At 32.8% G+C, this 26,472-nt stretch overlaps 1 protein-coding gene across 2 annotated transcripts; it reads left to right on the plus strand.

Moving 5' to 3' along the window:
- Positions 1–6,191: 6,191 nt before the first annotated feature.
- LOC129950090 (uridine-cytidine kinase-like 1) lies at positions 6,192–24,009 on the plus strand. Of its 2 annotated transcripts, none has more exons than XM_056061891.1 (7): positions 6,192–6,369; positions 8,194–8,528; positions 8,594–8,700; positions 21,965–22,272; positions 22,341–22,527; positions 22,603–23,196; positions 23,264–24,009. In XM_056061891.1, the coding sequence occupies exons 1-7, from the start codon at positions 6,290–6,292 to the stop codon at positions 23,381–23,383; spliced, it is 1,731 nt and encodes a 576-aa protein (XP_055917866.1). In that variant the 5' UTR covers positions 6,192–6,289; the 3' UTR covers positions 23,384–24,009. The 2 variants fall into 2 exon arrangements, with proteins under 2 accessions (XP_055917866.1, XP_055917868.1); XM_056061893.1 differs by lacking the exon at positions 6,192–6,369 and adding an exon at positions 6,493–6,859.
- Positions 24,010–26,472: the final 2,463 nt, after the last annotated feature.

Here is a 26,472-nt window from a genome sequence, read left to right on the forward strand (position 1 = left end):
CAGTTTGTATTTATTTATTATTTATATTTTATTCAGTTTTGTAAATTCGAAAGAAGTTTCATCATTGAAAAAACTAAAAGTACTAACTGAAAAATATCCTCATTGAAAAAAAATTGTGTTTGGAATTGTACCAACATTTAAGCACAGATCAGTGGAATAACTTCTTTCACTTTTTGACGAAATGGAATCAGTGATTTGGGAAAGAAGTATTTTTTAAAGCAAAAAGGGAATCCTATCTCAAATTATTTTTGAGTGATTGACTTGAAAATACATTCATTTCGGAAGTACGCAGGATTTTTTACACTGTGTAGTTAATTTCTTGTATACAAATATCTGACGAAGTTTAGGTAGGTTTTTCGCTTTCTAGTTTTAAAGAGCCAAAAAATATTATATTCCAAAAATCATTTGCAGCAGTTAATAAATATAATCAAAAATTAAATCCTCATTGTGATTAAGAAATTCAGGGAACTTGAACCCAGAAGAAGCCAAATGGCAACCTTGCGTTCAAAGGGTCCGACGTTATTTAGTGTTTGATCGTATTTAAGATTGTATGTGTCAAAAAGTACGACCCTAGCATTTGTTAAACTATATTTAACTTTAAACCTCGATCATTGTAATTTTATTGATTTTTTAAAGTTGTGACAATGGATATGGCTGATTTATATAATCTCGATGATATCCTTGACTTTTTTGTTTATGTGCTTTACTGGGTATTCAAATACGACCATCAGGATGCGCTCCCATATTTGTTGGTGCCTGGTGCATGCCTAAAAACTCCATTGGGATTGATCACATATGTTATTGAACAAGATTGTTTTTGTTATTAATATTTTGGTAATTCTATTACAAATACAAGTGAATAATTCTTAAATAATATAATAATTTTAATAAATAAAGAACCACACATTTTTTGGTTTAATTTTAAGAATAATCTCAATTACTTCTCAAATTTTACTTCAATTTCCAACTATTTAAACAAAGTGAATGACAATGAACTGCCAAATGCCCAACCAAATAAAAAACAGGGATGGAATCAGCTATGGTGATTGTTGACAGTCAAAATAATCGAATTTGATCTGTGTAAGGTGATAGTCAAATTTGACTATCAAGAATATGGTAGTCAACTATCAGTTTAGCCGATTACACCCCAGATTTGACTTTGCTTGGTCAGTTTATTTTTCAGTACTCCCGAAATAAAAAGCCAATTTGTATCAAGCTTTAAGGCCCAACTATAATAGGCATAAGCTAGCATATGCGCGCATAAGTAAACGTGCGAATACAAGGAATCTCAATACGAGTGAACACAATGGAGTCTAGCTCCGTTTCGTTCAATTTTTCTCAGTTTCGTTAACTTAAGCAAGAGCGATCCCAGTCGCTCACCGCATAAGTAAAATCTCACATTTAGATAAGTGAGCAAAATTGCATTATGGCTATGCAGTAAATTCGCAAACTTAAGTGAATTATCGTTGGGTTATTGACATAAGCTTTGGTTATGCCTATTATATAGTTGGGCTTTTAAAATGGGCCTTTTTTCATTTTCAAATATTAAGTATGGCCTTTTTTGCCTTCCATCGTCTTTAATTTTTAAAATAGTTCAAAGAAATTTCACAAAAACTTTACAGAATATTTAAATAAATTTTAAAGAAAAACATATGATAAACAACTGTCAACAAGACATAGCAATTTATAGGAAGTAAAGAAGAGTAACCATCTGTGTATTCTCTCCCATATTCCGGATTTGGCATATATCTAGTCTGTAAATCCAGTTAAAACGTTCAAAAATGTCCTGTATTTACTTCAACTTACAGTGAGGCTGTAGTTTGACCTCATTTAAATTTATGACAGTTTAGGCAAGGCGTGCACATGCAGCTTTTAGTTTCGAAACTGTTTGGTTTCTAAACTGAGCACTATAGACTTAGATGAGAGTCCGCGCACATGCAGAAACCATTCAGTCGCCCATTCTAACAACTTTTTAGGTTGTGTTTTGACACAAACTAGACGATCACCTCAACCCAATTCCTTAGTTTGTGTCACAAGGAATTATAGGTAACTGAGCGGACATTCAACTAAATCGATGAATAATTTTCTTCAATTGCAAGAGAGAACAAATTTAGTCAATGTTTTCCTTTTGCAAACATTTCTGAGAGAAGAGAACCACCTTACATCTCAATTTCATTAGAGTTCTCTTCATACATTGATTGAGAAAATTTATTAGTTGCTTATACCCAAAAAAAATGTCTGTATCCTACTATGATGCACGAACCTGCGACCTCATTCAACTAAATATTTTCTTTGGTATGCATGTATTAGTGCATTTCAGTCAAATGATTCTTTAAAGAGTGACGAGGTTAGTAGGATACTTCCAGACTCACTCAATTTGCTACTTTTCAAACGTCAAATGTATTTATATCCTGAAAGGCGGTGATAAATATGATTTGTATTCATAACAAAACATATTTTTTAATTTTTTTAATTTTCAAAAATAAAAATCAAAGTGAGTCATGGTTTAAAAAATAGAATAAAGCTTAAAGGCCAACTATAATTAGCATAAGCTAGCATTTGACCGCATAAGTAAACGTGCGAATACAAAGAAATTCAATACGAGTGAACATAATGGAGTCTAGCTCCGTTTCGTTAAATTTTTCTCAGTTTCGTTAACTTAGGTAAAATTAAGCAATCTGACATTTAGATACGTAAGCAAAATTGCATTATGGCTGTGCAGTGATTTCACAAAAGTGAATTTTCGTTGGGTTTTTGACATAAGCGTATGTTTTCTCATGCCTATTATAGTTGGGCCTCATCAAACGTCAAATGGAATTTTATCTTTCACAAATGGGAATGTCAAGAGTAAAACAACGCTGTCGCCGTCGCTGTCGAACGTATTACCCAGACTGCAAATGGAAATATATACAATGCAGAGCATCATAAACAACACTTCATCAGAAAAGCAGCCACAGGAGCAGCAGTATCAGGAAGAGGAGGAGGACTCTATGATGATCCTAATCGGAGCAAATCGTCATTCGGAGAGGTTCTTCTACACACAGCCTACCTAACATATCTTGGCTTTTATCTGCTCATGATATTGGGCAGCATCAATCAGTTGACGTGTGCCCCAAAAGTAGCTAAATAAAATATTTGAGAGGTAAGATGACGATTGAATCCACGTACTGACTGACTTAGTCTGAAATTCGTTTTCATGGCTATGTTACGCTTTATGATGCCTTCGAAAGCTTCTATTCACGCTATGTCTATCGGATCTACCCTCAAGGATCGCATAACCAAGGACTACGGTTGGACATTCGAGTTCACGGGAACAGAAGCACGATGTTTGAACCTGAGGTCGTACAACTACTTGGAATTCACCGCGCTGAGTGTCCCTGTGCCAAACAGGCAAACCAATTAAAACAAAATTTGATTATTGTCGAAGGTGTTTTCAGTATGGAAAGCTTGACCAAATGGTCACGATATTGTCGGCCATGTACCGCTGTACCGATGCTTGTCTATCTTTTCTCCAAAATTGGAGCAATAGTTCGTACACTTACTTTCCGTTAGGTAGCTGTTGTTGGAGTTGGGTTTCCTGACACTAAAATTATTGAAGGACGTATGCGTTTTTGCTTATAAGCGGCTCACACTAAAGAACAGCTTGATTATGCTTACAAGTGATTGATGAAATAAGTGATTTAGTTGGCCAAAAGTGTTCAAGTAAACCACGAGATCCTAATCCTATTACTAACTAAGCTTTAAAGAATAAATAAATAATAATAAACAAAGGAATAAGGTCATTTTATGATTCAATTAATAAGAATGCCATTTATTTGAGGTATGGGAACGTATAAGTTTAAAGTTAATTACTGATAATCTATTATATTTCTATCACTAAAAATAAATAAGCAAAGTAAAATTGAAAGATGTTTTATTTTCATTCATAAAAGTTAACATCCATCAAAAATGGCACTATTAAAAAGCGTTTTGGCAACCGAACATTTTGTTTCGATATTCGCTTTATTACAGGTTTATTCCGTCTTTTTAATTCAAAGGCACATATCAGTGCCAATTTGTAAAAATCCATATCCAGAAATTTATATTGACTTATGAAATCTCTGTCAAAAAACAAAGAATATATTTATTTTATATATTTTTTTATTCCAACAATATATCTATTATTTTCTTTCATAACCAAAATAATAGGACAAATTTGAATTTAGTTTCATGTATATGAGATAGAAAAAGTGAATAAATGTTTTCTGTGTATTGGTTTATTTGGTTGATTAGTTTTTGAGTTGCTTATGTGCGCGATGTTTGGGCAAGTAACGATCAAACTATTTGGTTTCGAAAAAGTTGCATGTGCGCGCCTAGCCTTACATTTGATTTCGGAACCGTCCAGAGGTAAACCCGCGGTGGTAAACTGTCCAGAGGTAAACCGACAGAGTTAAAGTGGGGTAAACTGACGGTGGTAAACTGGCAGAGGAAGACTGACAGAGGTAAGCTGGCAGATGTAAATCAGCTTTGGTAAACTTTCAGAGGTAAGCCAGCGGAGGTGAATAGTCACATACTACTATATCATTGGTGTTTGTCCTGCGTAATTTTGTTTAAGGATTTAAAACGTGAAATTACACGTTTGATGAAATTTCTTTAAATATTTTTAATATTCGAAAATAATCGTTCCATTTGAGATGTATCCAACCTGTCAACAAATTTTAATAATGTACACGAATAACAACTTTAATTAACAACACTGAGAGAGGTTTTTTTTTGAATGGAATTTCATATTCCTTAACAGATGATTCTACTTTTTCAAAAAATGAAATTAATCGTTGGAGCTTTCTAAAATTGAAGCGTTTGCAACATTTCGTGACATAGAGGCTCAAAGTTTTTCTTTCAGAAGTTTTTCTCGTATTCCAACCACAGAGAATGTAAAAAAAACACATAAAACAAGAGAAATAATAAATTTTTAATAATTGGACATTTAAGTTTTCACCTGGCATCTTCATTTAACGAAAATATGTCACTTACTTCCCCCTTCGTCCAAACGCTTCAGTTCAAATGAAAGATTTGCTACCATTCAAAATTTTTCCGTAGATTTCAGTTGGGACATTTTTTCAATGAGAAAAATTTTTAATGATTAACAAACTGTCCAATGGTTGACCTCAATGCTGAAAACTTTTGGCAGCTATAATTGGCGGCTCAACTTTCCATTACCGCAGCACGAGTTTCGACCCGCGGTTTTTTTTATTCGATAGATATGTGCAAATAAATAATAACTATAGCAATTTTAGAGCGAGGAAACATTTATTTCTATTTTTAATTAATTTTTAAAGTTCAATTTTTTCCATACAAAACACTCAAAAATGGTTGATTTTGACATTTCTTCCCTGTTTTTTGTTCAGTGTTGCCATACTTGTTTTTTTTCTTGGTAATTTCTTTTATTTTAGTGCTCAAATGGAAAAGTACTTTGCATATACCCAAACTCGCACCCACCCCAAATCCTATAGTGACCCCAAGCAGGGGGGTTGCAGGGGGGCAGCATGCCCCCCCTTACATACCTAGCTGTTAGTACGCCGTGCTATCAATTAAAAAAAACTTGTTTTAGGCTCAAAAATGCAATACAAAAAAAGTAGGGTTAAGTCTGAAAAAGAAAATATTTCTTTTTATGACTTAAAGTTGTTTCCTCGCTCTAATATTTAAAACATGTTCTATTGAGACCCCTACCTAACTGTAAAAAAAAATCAGAAGGAAATTCGTGCTGCGGTAATGGAAAGTCGCCCCTAATTGGCCTTCTTAACAAAGTTAATCATATGTAGTACACAAAATTAACATACCATTGATCATTTTAAGGACTTTTTTTTCCTAAATTCGAGTTTTGTGTTTAGTTTGAAAAGTCTATTACATTTTCCTTTATAAGACAACATTTTAAAATTATTATGAATTAAAACTTCACAGTGTTTAATCATTATAACACTAGTTTGATTGTTAAATTTTATAAGTGATTAGTTTTGTTAAACAAACGAATTAAATTAAATCGCCATTAAAATATTCCTTTTACATTTGTCTCTTCAACCCTGAACGCAGCCCAGAAATTGCACCAAACCTAGTGCGCACTTTCCTCTATTCCAAATGTCAAATTTTGATCCCCAAATCCAATGCAGCCAAATTTCCTTATTATATCCCAACTCTCAAACTCAAATAAAAATAAAATAAAATACAACTGCACAGGCACACAAAATTCCCAACAACCCCAAAACAGGAAAAAAGTACTATAAAATATTTTCCACACCAGCAGCAGAGCAAAATGTCTTCGTTATCCCAGCACCAGCAGCAGATCCCAAAACAAGTTAAATACTATCCATGCAGCTCAGCTAGCTCGGACAGGTAAAACAGAAAAACAGAATTAGCAAAAAGATAAAAAGTCCATCATCATTTTTCAATTCAAATTCAATCAATCATCAACATCATTCACAACATCTTGACTGAAAAAAAAAAAAACAAAATAAAATAAAATAAAATCGAACTAAAAAAAGTAAAAAAAAGGTTGAACGTGGTGTGTGCTGCTTCGCCTTCGCTTCGACCGACGACGAGACGACGACGACAACTCGCCTCGAGACTGCACGCTTTTATTTTATACATATTCTTTTTTTTTCCTGCCGTCGAACTCGTGAAAAAGTGGACATTAAAAGAGTGAACAACTATTTCCTGATTAAAAGTTATTTGGAATTTACAGAAAAGTTAAAATAAGTGAAAAGTGATTTTTTGGAAAGTGAGGTGCGTGGAGTAATAGTAAGATTCTTTTGATTTTGCGAGCGTGAACGGGAAACGTGATGCCGTCTTATGAAGCTGCTGGAACTAAGACAACTACTCTCATGTAATAGCACCTTTTTGTTTTTGTTGTTTCTTTAATAAATTTAACCTTTTTCTCTTAATTATTATGCCCTACTTTTCTTTATTTCGTCATTTTTATCGTTCTTTGCTTTGGAAAATTTGATAGGTTAATGACCATCTCAGTTCTTCTGTGTCTGTCTTCTTTTCTGATTGAATATTTGTCAATCCGGTCAGCCGTCGGTCGGTCGTCAGTTCGTCACTCTACGCCTCTCGTAGGTTGGTAGGTATATCGGCTTCGAGAACGACGACGACGGCGGATGGCCAGCATCAGCAGACATGTGCTGCGGGGGCGTATGACAAAAACAATGCATTGTCTCACGCATTTTCATTAGGAGGATGGTCCGTCCTCAAACCAATTCAGAATTTTCTTTTCTCTGAATTGTGAAAACGTGGCCGAAACACGAAATAGATGACTGTCGACTTGGCATGGCACACACAAGAATAAACAATGAGAATAACATCTTTCTCCTTTCTCTGTCGGTTGAGGAATAATTTATACATAATTCTAAAAATAAATTCAATCTATGATGCACTTTATGCGATGGTGCTGCTGCTCTGCCTCTGCTTCTGTTCTAATTCCATTTTGCCTGCCTGCCTGTTTGCCTTCTCGCGTATTTATTTAGAAAAATACCAATTACTCGTTTAGTTTCTTTTAAATTGATCTTTTAATTTAGAAAAAAAACGAGGAATCAATTATTAGACTCATGATAAATGAAAGAATCAGCGAGATTTCTTTTGAATGTCAACTTCGTTGGATTCGTTGATTCATCATCGTTGAATTCACAAAGCTAAGAAGCTCATTTCTCTAGAGATTACCTATACCCGGCAGTCATAAAATAATTGTTTTTTCCTTGGATGTATCTGTTTGACATTAAGGTGAATTCTTTAGATCTCCCCCGGTGGGCAAGATGTGACATACATTGTAGAAGAGGAGATACCTACCTACCACGTGCAGTCAATGCATTTGCATCAGCATTTGCATCATGTTTTTGCGGCTGTGTAAGTTGCCCTAATTATTCTTTGTCACCATCTCAAAGATCAAGATAGACGCGGTGGTGTATCTATTATCTGCATTGTATCTTCATTACAACCAAAACAAAAACAACACACTACTTAATTCAAGGTCAAATTTCAAGCAATTGAAACTTGTTTTTTTTTTTTCTCATATATGCTCAACTCAACAATGCTCACCTACTTTCGTTGCTCTTTGAGTTTTACATTGTATTTGGAAGTAGAGCTCTTTTGTACCTATTTGTTTTTTTTTTTTTTTAACTGAATTTACTTATGATTGTTATTTCACTCTTTTTTTGTTTATAGTGATGATCGTCCTGACGTAACAGAACCTCTATATTTGGATACAACTATTATAGATTTGAATAAATCAAATGGGCGGGAATATATATGTTGCCCGGCATCGCCAACAACAGTACCGGCTAAAACCAGACCCAAACGTACTAGTTTATCAGATTCGCCGGCAAAAGCATTACATAGACCAGCGAGAGCACCACGTCAGCGTACAACATCGATGAGCCAAAATTCAACAACAAATCCATCTGAGTGTATTATTCGATCAAATAATCGGACAATTTATACAGCCGGACGTCCGCCATGGTATAATTGTGCTGGTCAACAAGTTGAACCTTTTGTTATTGGTAAGTTTATAAAAAAATACAATAAAATAAAACGAGAATTGAATGTGGGTTTCTTTTAATTGAAGGTATTTGTGGTGGAAGTGCTTCTGGGAAAACAACAGTTGCTCAGAAAATTATTGAGAGCTTGGATGTACCATGGGTGACTTTACTTTCTATGGACTGTTTCTATAAGGTAAGTAGAGATATAAGACAACCAAGACAAAATTATCCATTAAAGGAGTCAGAAGAACGAGAGGTATAGAAAAACAAACTGAATTTACAATTATTTAAAAGCGATGCCATTAACATTCATAAGCAAAACAAAACATGCAGGCAACGTCCTAGTCACTGATAAAGCATCGATTCAGACTGATCACCGAACTGAAGCATCAGTGGACGCGTTTAGTAAAAATATCAGGGACCACCATAAAACCTTCCGCGTGCTGCTGTCATTGTGTTCTTTCTGCTCTGTCCTTCTGTCTTGTCTTCCGATGCTATCACCTTATATAGTCTTAGTTGCTCAAGATAGAGTGTATCCATTTTGTACCATTTATGTTCTGCGTAGTATGCAAATGTAATGTAACAAAATATGTATTGGGATGACCTCTGAAACCGACGCAAATTAAGTTGTTTTTGCAACTTTGAACATTCTAGGAGTGAAATGTTGGTTTCAATGACAGAATAAGCAACCAATTGTTAAGAGAAAATATTTGGCTCAAAAAATTATCCAACATATGCATAGGTAGTTTATTCTTCAGATTACCTTTTATCGTTTTATCAAAATCGATTTTTCCTGTTTTTGAATAACCAGATGTAAAAAAAATGGGGAAAAACTATTAGAACGGCTATTCCAGGAAGTCCAATTTATAAATAAGAAGTAATTTAATTCAACGTAAATTAAACAAGATGTTTCAAGAAAATATGATCGAATAATAAAAACTGAAAAATATCGAACTTCAATATTGGTCGATATTAAAACTATAAAAATTAATATCACAAGTGTTTTTATAGAAAAGTATATAAAGGGTGTCCCAAAATTAACGCAAGATTTGAATTAAATAGAAAACGCCGTTTTTAGTCTTTTGATAGTTATATTTTTATTGACTCGTAAAGTACATAGGATAGGGTTATGTATGGAATAACACATCGGACAAATGGCCTCCACGGCTTTGCATGCACATGCGCACTCTTTTGTTGAAATTTTCCATGACCATTCTGCATAAATGTGGCTGAATTTCGTTGATGCAGAGTTGAATCCCCTCCTTTAATGCACGAGTGGTTGTGGGCTTGTTGACATAGACTTGTGAATTCAAATAACCCCATAAAAAGAAGTCTAATGGTGTTAAATCACACGATCTAGGAGGCCAATTTTGATCACCGAAACTATAGAGTACACGACCTGGAAATGTCTCATGCAGTAATTGAATTGTTTCACGGGATGTATGACATGTGGCACCGTCTTTTTGAAACCACATATTGGACACATCAATATCATCCAATTTTGGCAGAAAGAACTGTGTAATCATGTCGCGATATCGAGCACCAGTAACAGTCACTGCTTGACCAGCATCATTTTCAAAAAAATATGGCCCAATTATGCCTCCAGCCTAAAATCCACACCATACAGTCACGCGTTGTGGATGCATTTGTTTTTCGACAATCACATGTGGGTTCTCCGAACCCCAATTGCGGCAATTTTGGCGATTGACAAAGCCATCAAGATGAAAATGTGCTTCATCGCTTAGAACTATTCCGACCATATTTTGTATGAAATTTTCGAACTGCAGCCGCCAAGCTTTTACTATTTTTGAAATATTCTTTAATAATGAAGACACGTTGTTCTATCGTGTAACGCTTCATTTTTAATAACCCTATACTGTTAGCTGTCAAATTGCTTTTTTCAGGGTTGCCAACACTTCACTGCACAAATGGCGGCAAATTCAAATCTTGCGTTAATTTTGGGGCACCCTTTATATACAAATAGTGAACTATATATTTACTAACACCCCTTTTTAATAAACACTACTTAAGTAAAGTCTTCATCGTTCTAAGTTATACCAGCCAGGAGTCTGAATTTTGATTGTTTAATATTCTGTAATGGTTTCGTAAGAATGTCTGCAACCATTTCTTCTATTGGACAGTAAATGAATGTAACTTCTTTAGATTCTTTAATGTCACGAAGGAAATAGTACTTCACATCTATATGTTTAGTTCAAGGATTTATCTTCTCTGAATGCGGAAGTTTTAAAAAACTTTGATTTTCTTCGAATATTGTAACATCTTCTAAATCAACTTGTAGGTCTTGAAATAATGTTCTCAGCCAAATAAGTTCTTGAGTTGCTTCCGCTAAAGCGACAAGCTCTGCTTCAGTTGATGAAAGTGCAATCAATCCTTGCTTTTTACTTGCATAACTGATTGTAGCTTCTCCAAATTTAAATAAATATCCGCTTGTGGATTTTCAAGTTTTGAATTTTTATTGCATCCAACACAAAGCTGTAGCTGTTGAGTTCCTTTCAAGTTCCTTAAAATGCGTTTAACTTGTTCCAATCACGCTCAGTACGATAGGATACTTTTCTGTTAAGAATTGAAACAGCTGCTTCTATGTCCGGCCTTGTATTTCCTGATAAGTAAAGAAGTGAGCCAATAGCTTTTTGATAAATTTCATTGTTGTCTAAAAACTCATCACCCGTTGTTTGGTTTTGAAATATCCAGTATCCAAAGGTATTTTGGATGTCTTCGCATCTGACATATTGAAGGTACCAAGTATTTTCTTTATGTACTTTTCTTGGTGCATATAATACTTTCCATTTCTCTTTTCAACTTGTATTCCAAGATACAACTTCAAATTTTCCATGTCAGTAATTTCAAGATGTTTTCTAATTTCTGTAATTGTCTGTAAACTTAAATTCTGTTCTTTTAAAAAGATATCATCAACAGGATATCATCAACATAAACAAGTATATATATTATTTTACACATTTTTCTTTAAATAAGCAGTAATCTCCTGCGGAAGAGGTATAGGTCAAACGTCAAAAAATTAATATTAATTCCAAGGAAAATACAATCTCAGAGATTTGGTGCCACAAAAAATGAGGAAACCAACACAAAACTTAAGAAATCCTTTTGATAAAATTGATATTGCTAAAATCTCTGGAATATTATTTTTTAAGACGTGTCTGTTGTCCAGTTGTTTTTAATTTTTTAGGCAGTCACGAAATCAAAAGTTAAATACTCCTCTTAAATTTGAAAAGTAAACAAATAAAAGAAATTATAACCCACACGAGCCACCTTAAACAATTAGCAACAATAAAACTCGCTTATTTGAATAAAAAGAAAAACAATAACAAAATTATAAAATGTTTCTTTATTATTATTTTTAAGATGATAAAAAATCAAAACATTTGTACCCATTTTTTTTTAATTATATGCATATCTTCATGTGCAAATAGTGTTTAAAAATATGTATCAACAAAAATTCATCTGCACTAAACAACAGACGTTTAGTTAGGTACACATTTTATTTAATTGAATTAATCGTTTAAGTGTCTAAAAGTCGTACTTTTGACGTATCAAGTCAATTACTATAATTCTTGATCTTTCTGCAAATCACTGATGATTTAAAATAAAGGATTCGAACTAGAGACAAAAGATGGAAATATTGAAAATCTTCCTAAATGCTTATCAAAGGAATTTCCATTATATGTAGAAATAAAGTCGACTCTCTGAAATCACTCTTTATTTTTAAATACAAATGTTCCTAAAATGTGTGTAAATAAAATTAATTTAATGGCATAACCGATTCTTTAGAACTTTTTAGTGAGTTATAACTTTTCACAAATAATTCTACTTAAAATCTTTGTATGTCAAAAATTATTACTCTTAAAGACTTTTTTAATTTTTTAAGCTTGGGTAGTAAAGTACTTATGCAAGTCGACTTATAACAGCAGAGATTTAAAAGTAATATAACAATTTTAGAGTTATAATTAATTCAGATACACGAAACAAATAATTGTGAATTTTAAGCAAAGAAGATAACAAAATACATTCGACATTATGGGTAATTTGATTTTTGTTTATAAGATTCTTTAGGAAAATAAGAGTCATTAGCAAAGTAGGTCATTCATAATCAATCAATTAATTTAATTAGTAGTTATTTTTTCTTGATAAAATAAAAAAACAACAAGGTAAAACCATACCCACGTTAGCATGTATATTATATGAATAAAATACTATACCTACATTAGGGTGATCAAGCAAATTTTTTTTCGAAAAATTAATGTTTAAAAAAATAAGGTTTTTATTTGATAATTCAGTTTTGAAAATTTCTAAAAACATGATGTAATTATATTCTTTAGAAACGTCACTTCCAAAATTTAAGACAATGGGCAGGTTCAGACGACATAAGGGACTAGACATTTAGGCAAGTTTCTAGTATCCGATTTGCCAGCTGCCAAAAAATGACTTTCCTATTAAGGCAACTTTAATGGCTGCGTTCAATCTCAGACAGATAGGGTATCCGGATAACTTTTTGTTAGTGTTTTACGTGAAAAATAACAGCTGATTTAACACATGGTTGAATTTTAAGAAACTTGAAAATTGATTTCAGCTTTTTGTATTTGTTGGTAAACAAAAAGATACAAAATGCTAGTTGAAGTTGTATTTGAGGATGTTCTGTACATAATAACCGATGAAGAAGCTATTTGCCTCCGAATTTTAGAAGGTAATTATGATCTATGAAATGAAATTCTTCGAAATTATATCTAGGTATTGTCACTTCATAATAGTTCTCGTTTCTGTTAGGATAGTTTTCTGTTAAACGTAAATCGTTTAAAACCGGAGATTTCGCAAGTAAATTATTAATTGTATAGAATTCCAATTGAGCTAAGAGGAAATTTAACATACGAGTAGATTACGGATTAAGGTTATCTTTTCTTTATTAAATTGGTACGCACCTATCAATTCATCATCGTCCGATGAATCAGTTGAATTATACATTGAATGTTTTATCTTACAACAATTTTGAAGCTTAAATGTTTCTCCGCTTTTTGTGAACAGCTGAAAATTGTTTTTATTTTTTGACAGCTACCCCAATACAGCTATCCCACTGGTTCAACAAGGTATCTAAAAATCGACGATGGAAGGCAGCCAATGGAATGTTAGCTGAAAAGTTATTAAAAAAATCACCCTAAATGTCAAGTCAAATCTACTTCTGTCGATCAATGATCAGTTGATCATTTTTTTTTTTCATTAAACAGTAAGCTAAACTTGATTACTCTATGATTTACTTATTTTCTGCACAACTTAATTTGATGTTTTTTGTAAAAATGTTCCTTGTCAATTTGAAAAAGAAATAAGTAATATTACTTTACAATACAAGATACAAATCGTAATGGACTTGTAGCTCGAGTGAGGAGTGCAGAACTTAAAGTAGAGGTTTGTGAAGTAAGGTTCTGAATTTGAAATTCATGACACTTGAAAAACTAACTAGTTGCCTAGATCGAAATTTACTTTCAAAGAATGAAGAAGACTGCAAATGAAGTCCTTTATGTTTCTGAACCTGCCCACTCAGTGTCGCACTTTTAATATTTAATATAATTGGTCATGGTCATTTAAGCAATCAAATTATACTTCTCTAAATGTTTTCAATAGACTTTGATATTTGTTTGAATCTGACTTCGAAATCAAGTCTTGAAGAAGAGATAGAAGACTTTTTTTTATTAATTATTTATTTTCATTCCATTCTCTATGTACAATTTTCATAATGTTAATTTATTTAGAAAAAAGAAGGTATCATTCTATAATTGAAAACTAGAGGCGAATGAACCATATCAGGAAATATAAAGCATAAAACGAATGAATATTTGGAGTACTTTGTTTCATGCAAATAGCAAAAAGTTTAAAAAAATAATAGTTATTAAATGAAGTAAAGCAAAATTTGAAAAGAAAAGTAAGTACAAAGCTAAAAAGTTATGCTATACTTAAAAATAAGTTTTTGACCATGGAACTGTTCATTTCAAAGAGTCATCTTATTACTGATTTCAAAAATAAATTAAGATATTGAAGTTTTTTTTAGTTTCAAAATACAATTGATTAAAAAGTTTAGGTGCTGTTGCAGTGTAAAATTTTGAGAATTGAGTTCTATTACCCATTGGAATATTAACTAAGAATAGAGTAATAATTCTTGAGCTATGTGTATTTGATTTTCTGAGTACCTGACTGTATCCACTTCTCATGAAATAAACTTTAAGAACTTTATATAAGGTGTTTCAACGACAAGATACGACGATCTTGAAATAAAGGCCGATTACTTGTTAACTTTGATTTCTTACAAATGATTCGGACAATATTTTTTTGCGATGTAATTATGGGATCAAGTGTGTTTTGATATGCACCTCCCCAAATAGTTATTCCATACTGTAAGTTAGAACACACGAGCCCAAAGTGTATTGTTGTTAATAGATTTGTTGTACAAGTTCGTTTTAATAAGACCATTTTACGTGTTACGGACATTAAGTATTTTTTTTAGTTCCCCAGTATGTTGTTTCCAATTTAAATTTTTGTCAATTGTAATACCTAAATATTTAAAACTATTAACGAATTCGATTTCAAAACAATCATTGGAACAAGGAGTCATATGTTCAAAGCTGGATTTTGCACAAGAATGTATAGCTAAGCTAAGTTTCTTACATGTTCCTGAATGGAAGATAACATATCAGTCCAAGATTGGAACTGTTTTTGTTTTTTCACTCTTAGTACATTTATATCTTTTTGTAACATAGCGATCATTTCAAATAGTGAATTGCTAACATACATATGTCAGAGCCATATCATCAGCGAACGCTGTTATTTTTTTGCTCATTAATGATTTTTTGAAGACAAAGTTTATGTATATCAAAAACAATATTGGACCCAGCACAGATCCTTGAGGAACACCGGTAGAAAGCTCCTGAACGTCGCTAAATATTCCATCGATTCTAACTCTTTGATGTCTTGTGGATAAATCCAGCTTTATAATTTTTTTCTAAAAGGATCTGATGATTGACCAAATCAAATGCTTTAGTCAGATTAATAAACAACGCTAGAACACTTTTATTGTTGTTAAAACCTTCACTCACCCCTTTGCAAAACTTTAATATGGTATCGTCAGTACCATTCATTTATTAAATATGGGGTTAGTTCATTAATGTAAAAATGCAACAGTAATGCAAACTTTGCGTTCATAAATGTAAATACACTGCATTACTGCAGTCGGTAACTCTGTTCAAAAAAGCAGTCTGACAGCTGAAATGCGATCAAATCTGCCGCTCTGCAGGAAGATGTTAGAAGAAGATGAGTAGGTAAGTCCTAATAAAACATTTTTATTGGACTTTTTGAAAGAATTTTGTTAAGACACTAAAAAACCAAAACCCGCGTCACTCAAAGAAAAAACTTAATTATTTCTGTCATACTTTTTTTTATAGGCGCATAATTTGATGAAATTTATGAACTGGTTTTTGATATCGTAGGTATATCTTCCGCATTCTTGCAGAAGTTTTTCTGTTCATAAATGCATTGCATGAATTTTGTCGAAATAATTTAATTGCATTTTTGAACCCAACCATGATTTCCAGCATTTGTTCGTCGCAGCTTCGAGTAACATAGCCCATTTGATATTTATAATTTTGCTCTATTTTTTCCAACAAATCTTCTAATACTTTAGAAGTAACTGATCTGTCGGCATAAACCAATAACTTAACAAAAATCCATAAAAAGTAAATGAGAAGCTTTGAATTACACCAACGACGCACAGAACCATTTTTTAGGACCACTATAGCAATAAATTGATTCGACGTCTTGTTGGAACCAAATTTCGACGATTTAAGGCTGAAAACACAAAATCAGTCAGCATAAATAAGGATTACAAACAATCAATTTTAATAGATGAAATGTTAATTCGTTAATGGCTTGAAGATTGTCTTCATTCATTCATTTAACTAGAAAAGGGCTTCATCACTTAACTTTAACACCTCTATCCCTGAAAACATTACTCGCAGGAAGGAATGGTTGAAAGTTGTAAGTCACTAGGCCCTGGTTCTCAACGGACTGTTATGCCACGCAATTTATTTATTTACTTAAGACCGTAAATACACGAAGAATTGCATGAACTTTGTGAACAGATTTAATTAATTTTTTAAAGCAAAATGTTCTGACTTTAAACGGTTCTGATATCCGCATCTTCTCTGACAGTCAGACTGCTGTTAAATCTCTTGACGGTGTCTCAACCAAATCTCAAACGGTAGCAATTTAACATTCACCTCTGTTGGGTGCCGGGCCAGGAAATTGTAGAGCCAATGAACTCGCTAAAAATGAAACTGTAGTACCTATTTCACCTGAAAAGGAGAAGATAGCTACATGGAAACTTCTGCTAAAAGAAACAGCGGCGCCAGTTAGGGGCCAGTTATAGCTATCATTGAAATCGATCCGGGAAAATTTTTGAATCAATAATTGACTATATTTCCTTTCGACTAGAAATGAAAATTATGTACTGATCGATTGGAATTTTTTCTTTTAAGGAACATTTATTTTTCTATTTTCCGAACGGAAATTCATTTTCCTGAACACCTGATACTTTTACGTTCAAAAGTGAAACGAATCGTTCCACTGATTTGTGTTCTAATTTCACACAATTCCAATGACAGATTTCTGTCAGTAAACATTTTTCGGTGGTTTTCAATAAAGAAATTATTTTCAATGACAGACATTTTTAATGATATTTATAAACGACCTGCCAAAAAAAATCCAATGTTTGTTTCCAATGATGAAAACCAATGAAAGCTATAACTGGCGCCTAAGACGCAAACTTCATTTGGGAGACTACTCTTTTGATAATCCCAGTGAACTAGCTAAAAAGATAATCCCAGTGAACCACTAAAGGAGTCTGATGATCAGGTTGGTCCCCGTGAAATAGCTATAACTCCAGCCTATGAACTTGGTGGTAGCACACACAAGTTGTTGTTTAATTCCTTTAATGTATGTTTCCAATGCACGTGCTTCAAACGACCTTATTTACGTGCATTTGTTGTGAAATAGAAACTTTTTTTCAAGATTGTCTGAGCTATACCTATCTACATATAAATACAGCTATGACCAAAATAATAAGAACATTTCTTTTTCACTTGAGTAAAGGAAACACGTTGTGGTACCCGTGGCATGATGGTTAATGCGTTGGACTGTCATGCCAGAGGTCTTGGGTTCGATTCCTCCCTATGCCATCTTACTTACTTCATGGGTACTGCTTCTTACGAGGAATGGACAAATTCTTGAAGAGTAATTCTTGTCATGAAAAGTGCTTTCTTAAATTAGCCGTTCGGATTCGGCTCAAAACTATAGGTCTCCTCTATCCCAGACAACAATACTCGCACACAGGAATGCTTGAAATTGGTAAATCACTAGCCCCTAGTTCTTAATGGACTTTTGCGCCACGCAATTTATTATTTATAAAGCAAACACGTTATAAAAAAAACTGGTTTGTTCCTACTATTTTGACCATGGCTGTACTACATGCATATTTTAATAATTATATTTAATAACTTTTAAAGGTTTACACCTTACATTTTATTAATTGTTTATAAAAAGTCAACCCACTTCCCAACCAACCAACAAAACAATAGCAAATGATTTTGTAGGTACATTTTAAACGCCTTAAAGCCCATTTTGATTGACGTAGGTAAGGTTCCCATAATAATCATAATTTACTACGAAATTACGTGCACGTGATTTTATTCTTTTGAATTAAATAGACACAAAAAATGACAAGATAAGGGTAAACAAAATTTCAAGAAAAAATTAAAAAAAAATGATGAATAAATTCCATTTACTACGTTCTACGTAAATGTGTTCAATTATTTCGATATTCTTTTTCATTGATAGAGTTCCTTGACTCAATTGAAATGTCTTTTATATTAATAACACAAAGAATCTTAAACGACTTGAGAACTTGAACAACAATTTGTTAGCTTTATATTTATGTCATGTTGGTACGAGTATATAAATAAATGTATGTAATTTTTAATGACTAACAAGTATTTTGGTCTCGATTTCTTGAATTTCACCCCCTTAAATTGTCAAAAGTGTGTTAATCGATTTGTTGTTTCTTTGGTCTTGTTTTTTTTTATTTACAATTGAACTTGAAATGTTTTGACGTGACCAATTTTGAGATTAATTGAAATAAACGATACAAATTATTTGATTGTTGTTTACTTTCATATGAAAAGAAAAGAATAACAATCGAATCATCGAATCTAGTTTAATTTTGTGATCATGGGACAATAACAATCTTGGGAACAATGACACACCTCTTTTTTGTTTGTCTTATCTTTTGATTTTATTGTTTAATTTAGATTAAGGCACAACACAGTCTTAGTTGTCAATGTTTAGGTGTCATTTGTTTACTTTTTTTTGTTGTTGTTATAAAATTCTTGATAACATATTTTATTTTGTTTCCATTCAACAGAAGAGTTAAGTAAATATTTTATTATATGGTATTTGGTATTTTCCATCCAGAGTCTTTTCAGTTCATCAAATGATGAACTCACCCACGCAAGAGAGATTCTTTTCATTTGTATGATAATGAGTCAACCCATTTAACATATGTACATTTCCCAAATACTCGTATGTAGGTAATTGTTTATTAATAAATTGTTTTTATTGATTTTTTATTTTTGTTTTTGTTTATAGATTTATAAGAGAATATTTGGGTGACCAAAATTGATAAGATTAAAGGTATTTGAAGTTCATACTCAAATAATTGTCGATTAGTAGGTAGGTTAGGTAACCTACTCAGTTAATAAAACGGGGACTTTTACGTCCAAACAAAAAATACCCTTCAAGATAACCTTCACATTGGATTGGTTCTATTTAATATGTAGATTACATCTGCATTGCGTTTGTCTATAGGTTAGGTATATTAGGGTGGACGTTATAACTTTTTGTTTTCATATCTTCTAATCAGTTGTGTTTTCGACATTTTTTAATTCTATCATAAAGGGTGCTTTTTACTGCATAAAAAGGTTATGGTTTGACAGTTGGGAATTCGACTGTTGCTGTCATTTTTGTTCAGTTTCTGTTTGCAAGAGTTCATATAGCACTTCGTTGTAACGAGTTTTAGTTATGATGCTCATTTCTTGTTTAATGCAAAATTACTTACAGTGACTGCCATTAATATTCGGTTTTTGTTATTTTTTTTTTACTTCGACTTGGTGTTTAAAAATAAAATATATACAACTATTTCTTGCTTGTGAAAAAAAGAATTTATTATTTCTTATTAAATGGTATAAAATAACGTCGTCCCACCAACTTGCATCCTTGTTTTTATGCGTTTTTTTGGTTGGCCCAACTGCTTCTTTGGCTCGATTCTTCCTTCATTTTTCTATCTCCGGACTATATCCCCGACAGTGTTTGGCTTCATATTTAATAACTGCAATTTTATTGTAAGTTTCACCTTTTTCGTGTTGAATAATCACAAGTTTTCTTGTTTCAAGACTCGAATTTTGTCCTTTACGACCCATGTTTTATTTATTGAATAATTCTATAATGTTTGACTTCTAATTACTTTACAAATGTACGCAGAAAACCTACAGACTAGTTTAATTTAATTTTACATTTAAAAAAAAAAACAAACCGTTAGTCTTAAGAAATGTCAAAACAAGCAGAGGAAGAAAAAACCGAATATTAATGGAGCGTTTACATTCAGCCTTTATGCGTTTACATCTAATAATCTTAGCGGAGGATGGTAAATGGCGGATAATTTTTGATCAATTGTAAAGAATATATTCATTCATAAATAAAATAAACAAATACTAAGATTTATAATAATGTTTATACTCGTAAATGGAAAATATGAAAAAATAAAAAAAATATAGGGTAATAAAGTTCAGCTTTTAGTTGAACAAAAAAACGTTATAAACTATTATTTTGTCATAAGTTGACTTGAGGGAGATTGGGCAGGTTCAGACGACATAATGGCTAAATCACAAACACGCTTCAGCTTCGTCTTCGTTAAGGTGAGGTTGCTTTGAATGACACTTCCAATCTGACATTTCTAAAATGCCACTTCTGTCATTAGCAACAGGGAAGCTGAAGCGCCTTGTGTTTCAGCCATAAGAGACTTGGAAGTTAGGCAAGTTTCTAGTATCAGATTGGAAAGCTGCCAAAAAATATCCTTCCAATTAAGGCAACTTTATTGGAAAGTTGTCTGGAAAATTAGCCAAGAAAAATCTCCCTAACTATTAAGTCAAGTCTACTTCTATCAAAATGACAGTTGATCATTTTTTTTCGTTCAACTGAAAGCTGAACTTTATTACTCTATGATTTATTTATTTTTTGCACAACTTCATGTACTGCTTACTGTAAAACGGTTCCTTGTCAATTTGAAAAGAATAGCTAATACAAATCGTGATGGACTTGTAGCTTGCTTGAGGAGTTTTTGTAGACCATAAATTGTTTAATACTTTTTGTACTATGAACTTAAAGTAGAGGTTATCAAAGTAAAGTTTTGAATTAGAAATTCATGACACTTGAAAAACTGACTAGCCATGGTCATTTATGTTTAAAGAATGACGTCCCTTATGTCTTCTGAACCTGCCCAATACTTCATCCGTAAAAATGACTGTGCGGTTTTCAAAACCTCCATCTAGTTCAAAACCTTACTGGAGACATCTGCACACTTAAGTGAAGTCACTTTTCGCTTGTGTGCTGCGACTAATCCGCTGCTATAATCTACTGGCTTAACATTGGTTTTAATAAGCACTATGAGTCCCAGCCACCTCAGACCGTTGAACTTTTACTCTCCTGGCTTAGTATACGATACTGTACTCCCAAATACATAGCCGTCGATGGATGGGGGACCAAAGATCACTCAAATAACTTTTCTCTCGAAACAACGAAAGCCTCATTGACATCGCGCTAGGTTTTTCCGATGAGGTTAATATCGATTAATAAAATACCAATAACAACAAGCAATATGGGGCGGTGTGCTGCCTGATTTTGTATTTAAAACAACAACCAGCTAAACATTGGCAACAATTGGTTTTAACGAGACGTTGCAGTTCGTCATACAGACACCATCAATTTGTTGCAAAATTAATTTCGTGATTTATTGGTGTGGTGATTTATTTAGTGTTCAAAGGTATGCTGATTTTCCAAGTTTGAACTTAATCGACCCAATGGTTTAGGCTGTAATAGCGAAGACGAAAATGTCGAAAGTTCAAAAACAAATGTCATGAAGTTATCTTATCATTATAAAGTGCTGAAACACACGCGACATAGAGTTCCAACAAATCTGTTTAAGTTCTTCTCTGAGCATCCGCCTTTTTCAGCACCGTTGATTACAAATCAAGGTCTTTTAAACCTCCGTGCATCCTCGTCGTTTTAGCAATCTTGACACTGTTTTAAAAATCAATTTATTCTTAACTTTTCAGATTCTCAATGAGAAACAACATGAGCAGGCTTTATTGAATGAATACAATTTCGATCATCCCGATGCCTTTGACATCGATTTGCTTATTGATGTTCTCAAAAAACTAAAGGAAGGTCGCAAAGTTGAAGTCCCAATTTATAATTTCATAACTCATGGCCGAGAAACACAAACCAAAACAATGTATGGAGCAAATGTCATCATATTCGAGGGCATATTATGTTTCCATAGTCAAGAAGTCCTCAAATTGTTGGATATGAAAGTTTTTGTTGACACAGATGCTGATATTCGTTTAGCAAGGCGTCTAAAACGGTAAGTTAATAAATTTGTTTGTTCTTCCTAAAAAGCGTGTGTTTATTCAAATGTTCAAAAATTTATAGTGACATTTCACAACGTGGCCGAGATTTGGTTGGAGTTCTTAAACAATACTCGACCATGGTCAAACCTTCGTATGCCAATTATATTGCCCCAACTATGGTTCATGCCGACATTATAGTTCCTCGTGGTGGCGAGAATAAGGTTGCCATACATTTGATTGTCCAGCACGTCCATACACAATTACAATTGGTAAATATTTTCTTAATCTTTTTTTTTCTAAGGTTAACTTTGATCTAATAAGTGTTGGTCTTCTTTTTCCTTTAGAGAGGTTTCAAATTACGTGAAACACTAGCTCATTCGTATATCGATCAGCCAATGCCCGATTCGCTACAATTGCTGCCACCTACACCTCAAATCAAGGGGTTGCACACATTCATCCGTTGCAGGAACACTTCCAGAGACGAGTTTATCTTTTACTCGAAAAGACTTATCCGCTTAGTGATAGAATACGCATTGAGCTTATTCCCCTTCAAGGAGACCATTGTGGAGACCCCACAGGGAGTCCATTATGAGGGACAGCGCATGGCAAGTAAGAAAATTTGTGGTGTGTCAATTCTGAGAGCCGGGGAGACAATGGAGCAAGCCGTGTGCGACGTTTGCAAGGACATTCGCATTGGTAAAATTCTCATTCAAACAAATCAGAGTACAGGCGAGCCAGAGTTGTACTATCTGAGACTACCAAAGGATATCAAAGACTACAAAGTCATCCTGATGGATGCAACAGTGGCCACTGGAGCTGCTGCAATGATGGCAATTCGAGTTCTACTCGATCATGATGTACCCGAGAATAACATAATTTTAGCATCGTTGCTGATGGCTGAAATTGGAGTTCACTCTATTGCGTATGCCTTTCCAAAAGTAAATTGAAAATTAGTTGTCATAGGAAATAAAATATTAATTTAATATATTTTCTTTTTGTTTCAAGGTAAAAATAGTCACATCAGCTCTGGATCCAGAAATCAATGATAAATTCTATGTGATTCCTGGCATCGGAAACTTTGGAGATCGTTACTTTGGCACTGAACCATCAGATGATTATGTGTAGTCTCGTAGCCCAGGAAGTTGTCAGTTTAAGTATTTATCTCTAATACAGCTTCTCTAGCAATGGCGGCGCCAATCAGCTTTTCAAAAAAAAACAGCAAATCTAGACCAGTAACAAATCTACATCCTTTGAAGAATAGGAAATATTACAAAAAGAACAAAAAAGAAAAATAAACATCGAAGTAGATGATGAGATTTCTAAATAGCGCGAAAATAAAGAAATCTTTAAAATAAAAACTTATAGACATAGAAAGTTTAAATCCTGAAACCAAAAACCAGATTTATCTTACTACATAAAATACTACTCGTTTAGAATGATAATATTTTAAAGATACTCGCCGCGCACAACAGTTCAGCTCTAATCTTTTATGTTGGGGGTTTTTTCTCTCGTCTGTCTGTCGTTCTTATTCTCTTCTCTTCTCTTGTCTATTCTCCGGCATGATATACTTAAACTATTTTATTTTTTTATATATATATATAATACATTTTGTGTATGTCAATGTTACAAATATTGTTTTATTTTTAATTTTTAAGAAAATAAGTTTTTGGAAAAAAAAGAAAAATGTGTAAAAATTATGAAATATTTTATTTAGAATTTAAAATAAGAGTAAACAAAATAATGTGAAATGAGATGACGATTTTTGTTGTTAACTTTAAAATGTGTTTTGTATTGTTTTTAGTTTTGTTTTTGTCTAGAGCAAAAGAATTAACCATGATTTAAACTTAGTTTCTAACGCATAAGATTGGCAGTTATTTTAATCATCTTACATATTATTGTGTAATCTTTTGATATGGATGTGGAGACTTGGCTGACTGATGATGATGATGATGATTCAATATCTTTGTAAGAAAAGGTAGGCAACTATGTATTTGTATTTATTATATTAACAAACTAATAAAATATTCAAACAAAAATAAAATTTGTGACGTCTATCTCAAAAAAAATAATGGAAGCGCAAGTCTTATGATGAATTTAGTCATGTCCTTAACAACACTCAAAGAGTCAGAGATCAAGAGGACAAGAAGCACTTTTTTTTAAATTTGAAGTTTCAAAAGTTAGTAAAATTTAAATTAAACGAAAAAATGCCTGAATGTCTTGGAAGTATAAATTACGAACTGCTTTGTAATCGATAAATAATAAAATCGAGACAAGTCAAACGTATAATTACTATGGATGTTTTCATAAACGTCGAATATCAGCGTTAGTACGAGTACAATCGTTTTCTTTGTTGCATTTATGAACACACTAATTCTACTAAACGTGTGCAGGCCTTGAGTACTATTTTAAATAGTCACAGAATTTTCATAAACGTCACACAAAAATCGGAAATTGCTAACGACAGATTTTTTACAACCAATATGTCCTAATTTTAAAGAACACCGTCCTCCATACTGAACTTTTCCAGACGTTAATTATTTTTCCATGATAACTCTCCTTTAGATTAGAAGCTTAATTCAAAGCAGAACCTTCTTTTTCCAATACAACTTACATTTTACCCACTCTATATTTTGCTTTTAAATTCTGGCTTTTACAGTAAAAAAATGCATGGACAATCTGCGCGACGCGACATTAATGTCAATTCATCTGCGTTTGTTCGATCGCAGATCTGACTTTATGAGCATCGTACGTCTTTCTAACGCAGGTCTACGTTAGGCAGACGTTTATGAAGAGACCCTATATGATGTAAACTGGTCAATGGCGGATCCAGAGGGGGTCGTGGGGGTCATGATTTGTTTGTATTTTTGTAGGAATTCGTTTCAATTCAAAACTAATCGTACTGAGTCAATTATAATGACCCCTATTTAATTTTGAATTATTTATTTTTTTTGTTTATGAAAACAAAATTTGTATTTTACTTTCTAAACTTTGTTGTAAAATGTATTAATTTTAACGGAGGGCTGGACCAAGAACATAGTATGAATCTGACATTCAGCCCTATTCCAAAATTCATTAAATTTTGACCAACGGACGATCCAGGGGGTCACATGAGCTATAAAGCTTATGCAGTTAAGTTGTGTAAGTGAAGATTTGTTAGTAATTTAACGACATTCACCAAAAAGTGGTTGTCAAAAACATTTAACATTTTTGTAACTTGAGTAATGCTTTACATTATTTTCATAAAATTTGTTTCCAAGAAAAAGAGCAAAGATTCAGGTTTTTAAGAAGAAACCTTCAGTAAGAGATCTAAAATTTTATATTAAGTTTCCTTTAAATTCCTGAACCTAGCCTTCAATTCCATTTAATTTTTTTAGGTACATAAATAGTGAACATTAAAGTGATTTTTACTTGTATGTGGCAAGTATTGCATTCGTAAAAAATTTCGAATCAAACATGACATTACGATGTTAGAAAAGTGGTCCCCCATTCCATCCGTCTGTCTCTCTATCCTGGCACCTAAAGCATCAACTACTGTGCCGATTAGCTTAAGGCGTTTTTTTTAAATAACAGCAGTCCCCACACAAATTTGTTGGTGTAAATTCGAAAATACAAATTTTTCAGAAATGAACCAATAGATTTTTTTAGAACTTTCTCTTATTTTTGTTCTTAATTCGGCTTCTTTTTACAAGAAAAACGTATTTTAGTATTGCTCCAGAAGGGTACCACTCATAAAGCCGTTATTTTGTTTTAAAATTTTTCCAAGAACTTAATCAACAGATTTCAATAATCTTGTCTTTCAATGGAAGCTCTTGTCGATGGTCAAATTTTCAAATTGATGATCGAAAATGTCATTTTTTTATGGCATTTCAATGTTTTGAGAAAAAATTATTTTGGAATTATTGCAGCCGGGCAACATATTTCTTTCAAAATTAATTTTCTGTTGAATAAAACTTTTAAGGTCGTAACAAATTAAAGAAATCTACATTTTGAAGTGAATTTGCTTTAGATGTTCTAGAACTGAGATTTAAACACAATCTTCAAGAATATAAATGTCCGAAAAACAGCTAAAGTGACACTTTTGTTAAACTAAATGGCTTATTGAAAAACACAATGCACGTTACATATCTATTAATATAAAAGCTTTAAATCTCTTGAAAACTGAAGTGAAAAAAGAGTCTGAAACGTGTAATTCGTGACTGCCACACAAAAGTTTC

The sequence above is a fragment of the Eupeodes corollae genome, chromosome 3 (assembly GCF_945859685.1).
Source record: "Eupeodes corollae chromosome 3, idEupCoro1.1, whole genome shotgun sequence".
Taxonomy (NCBI): domain Eukaryota; kingdom Metazoa; phylum Arthropoda; class Insecta; order Diptera; family Syrphidae; genus Eupeodes; species Eupeodes corollae.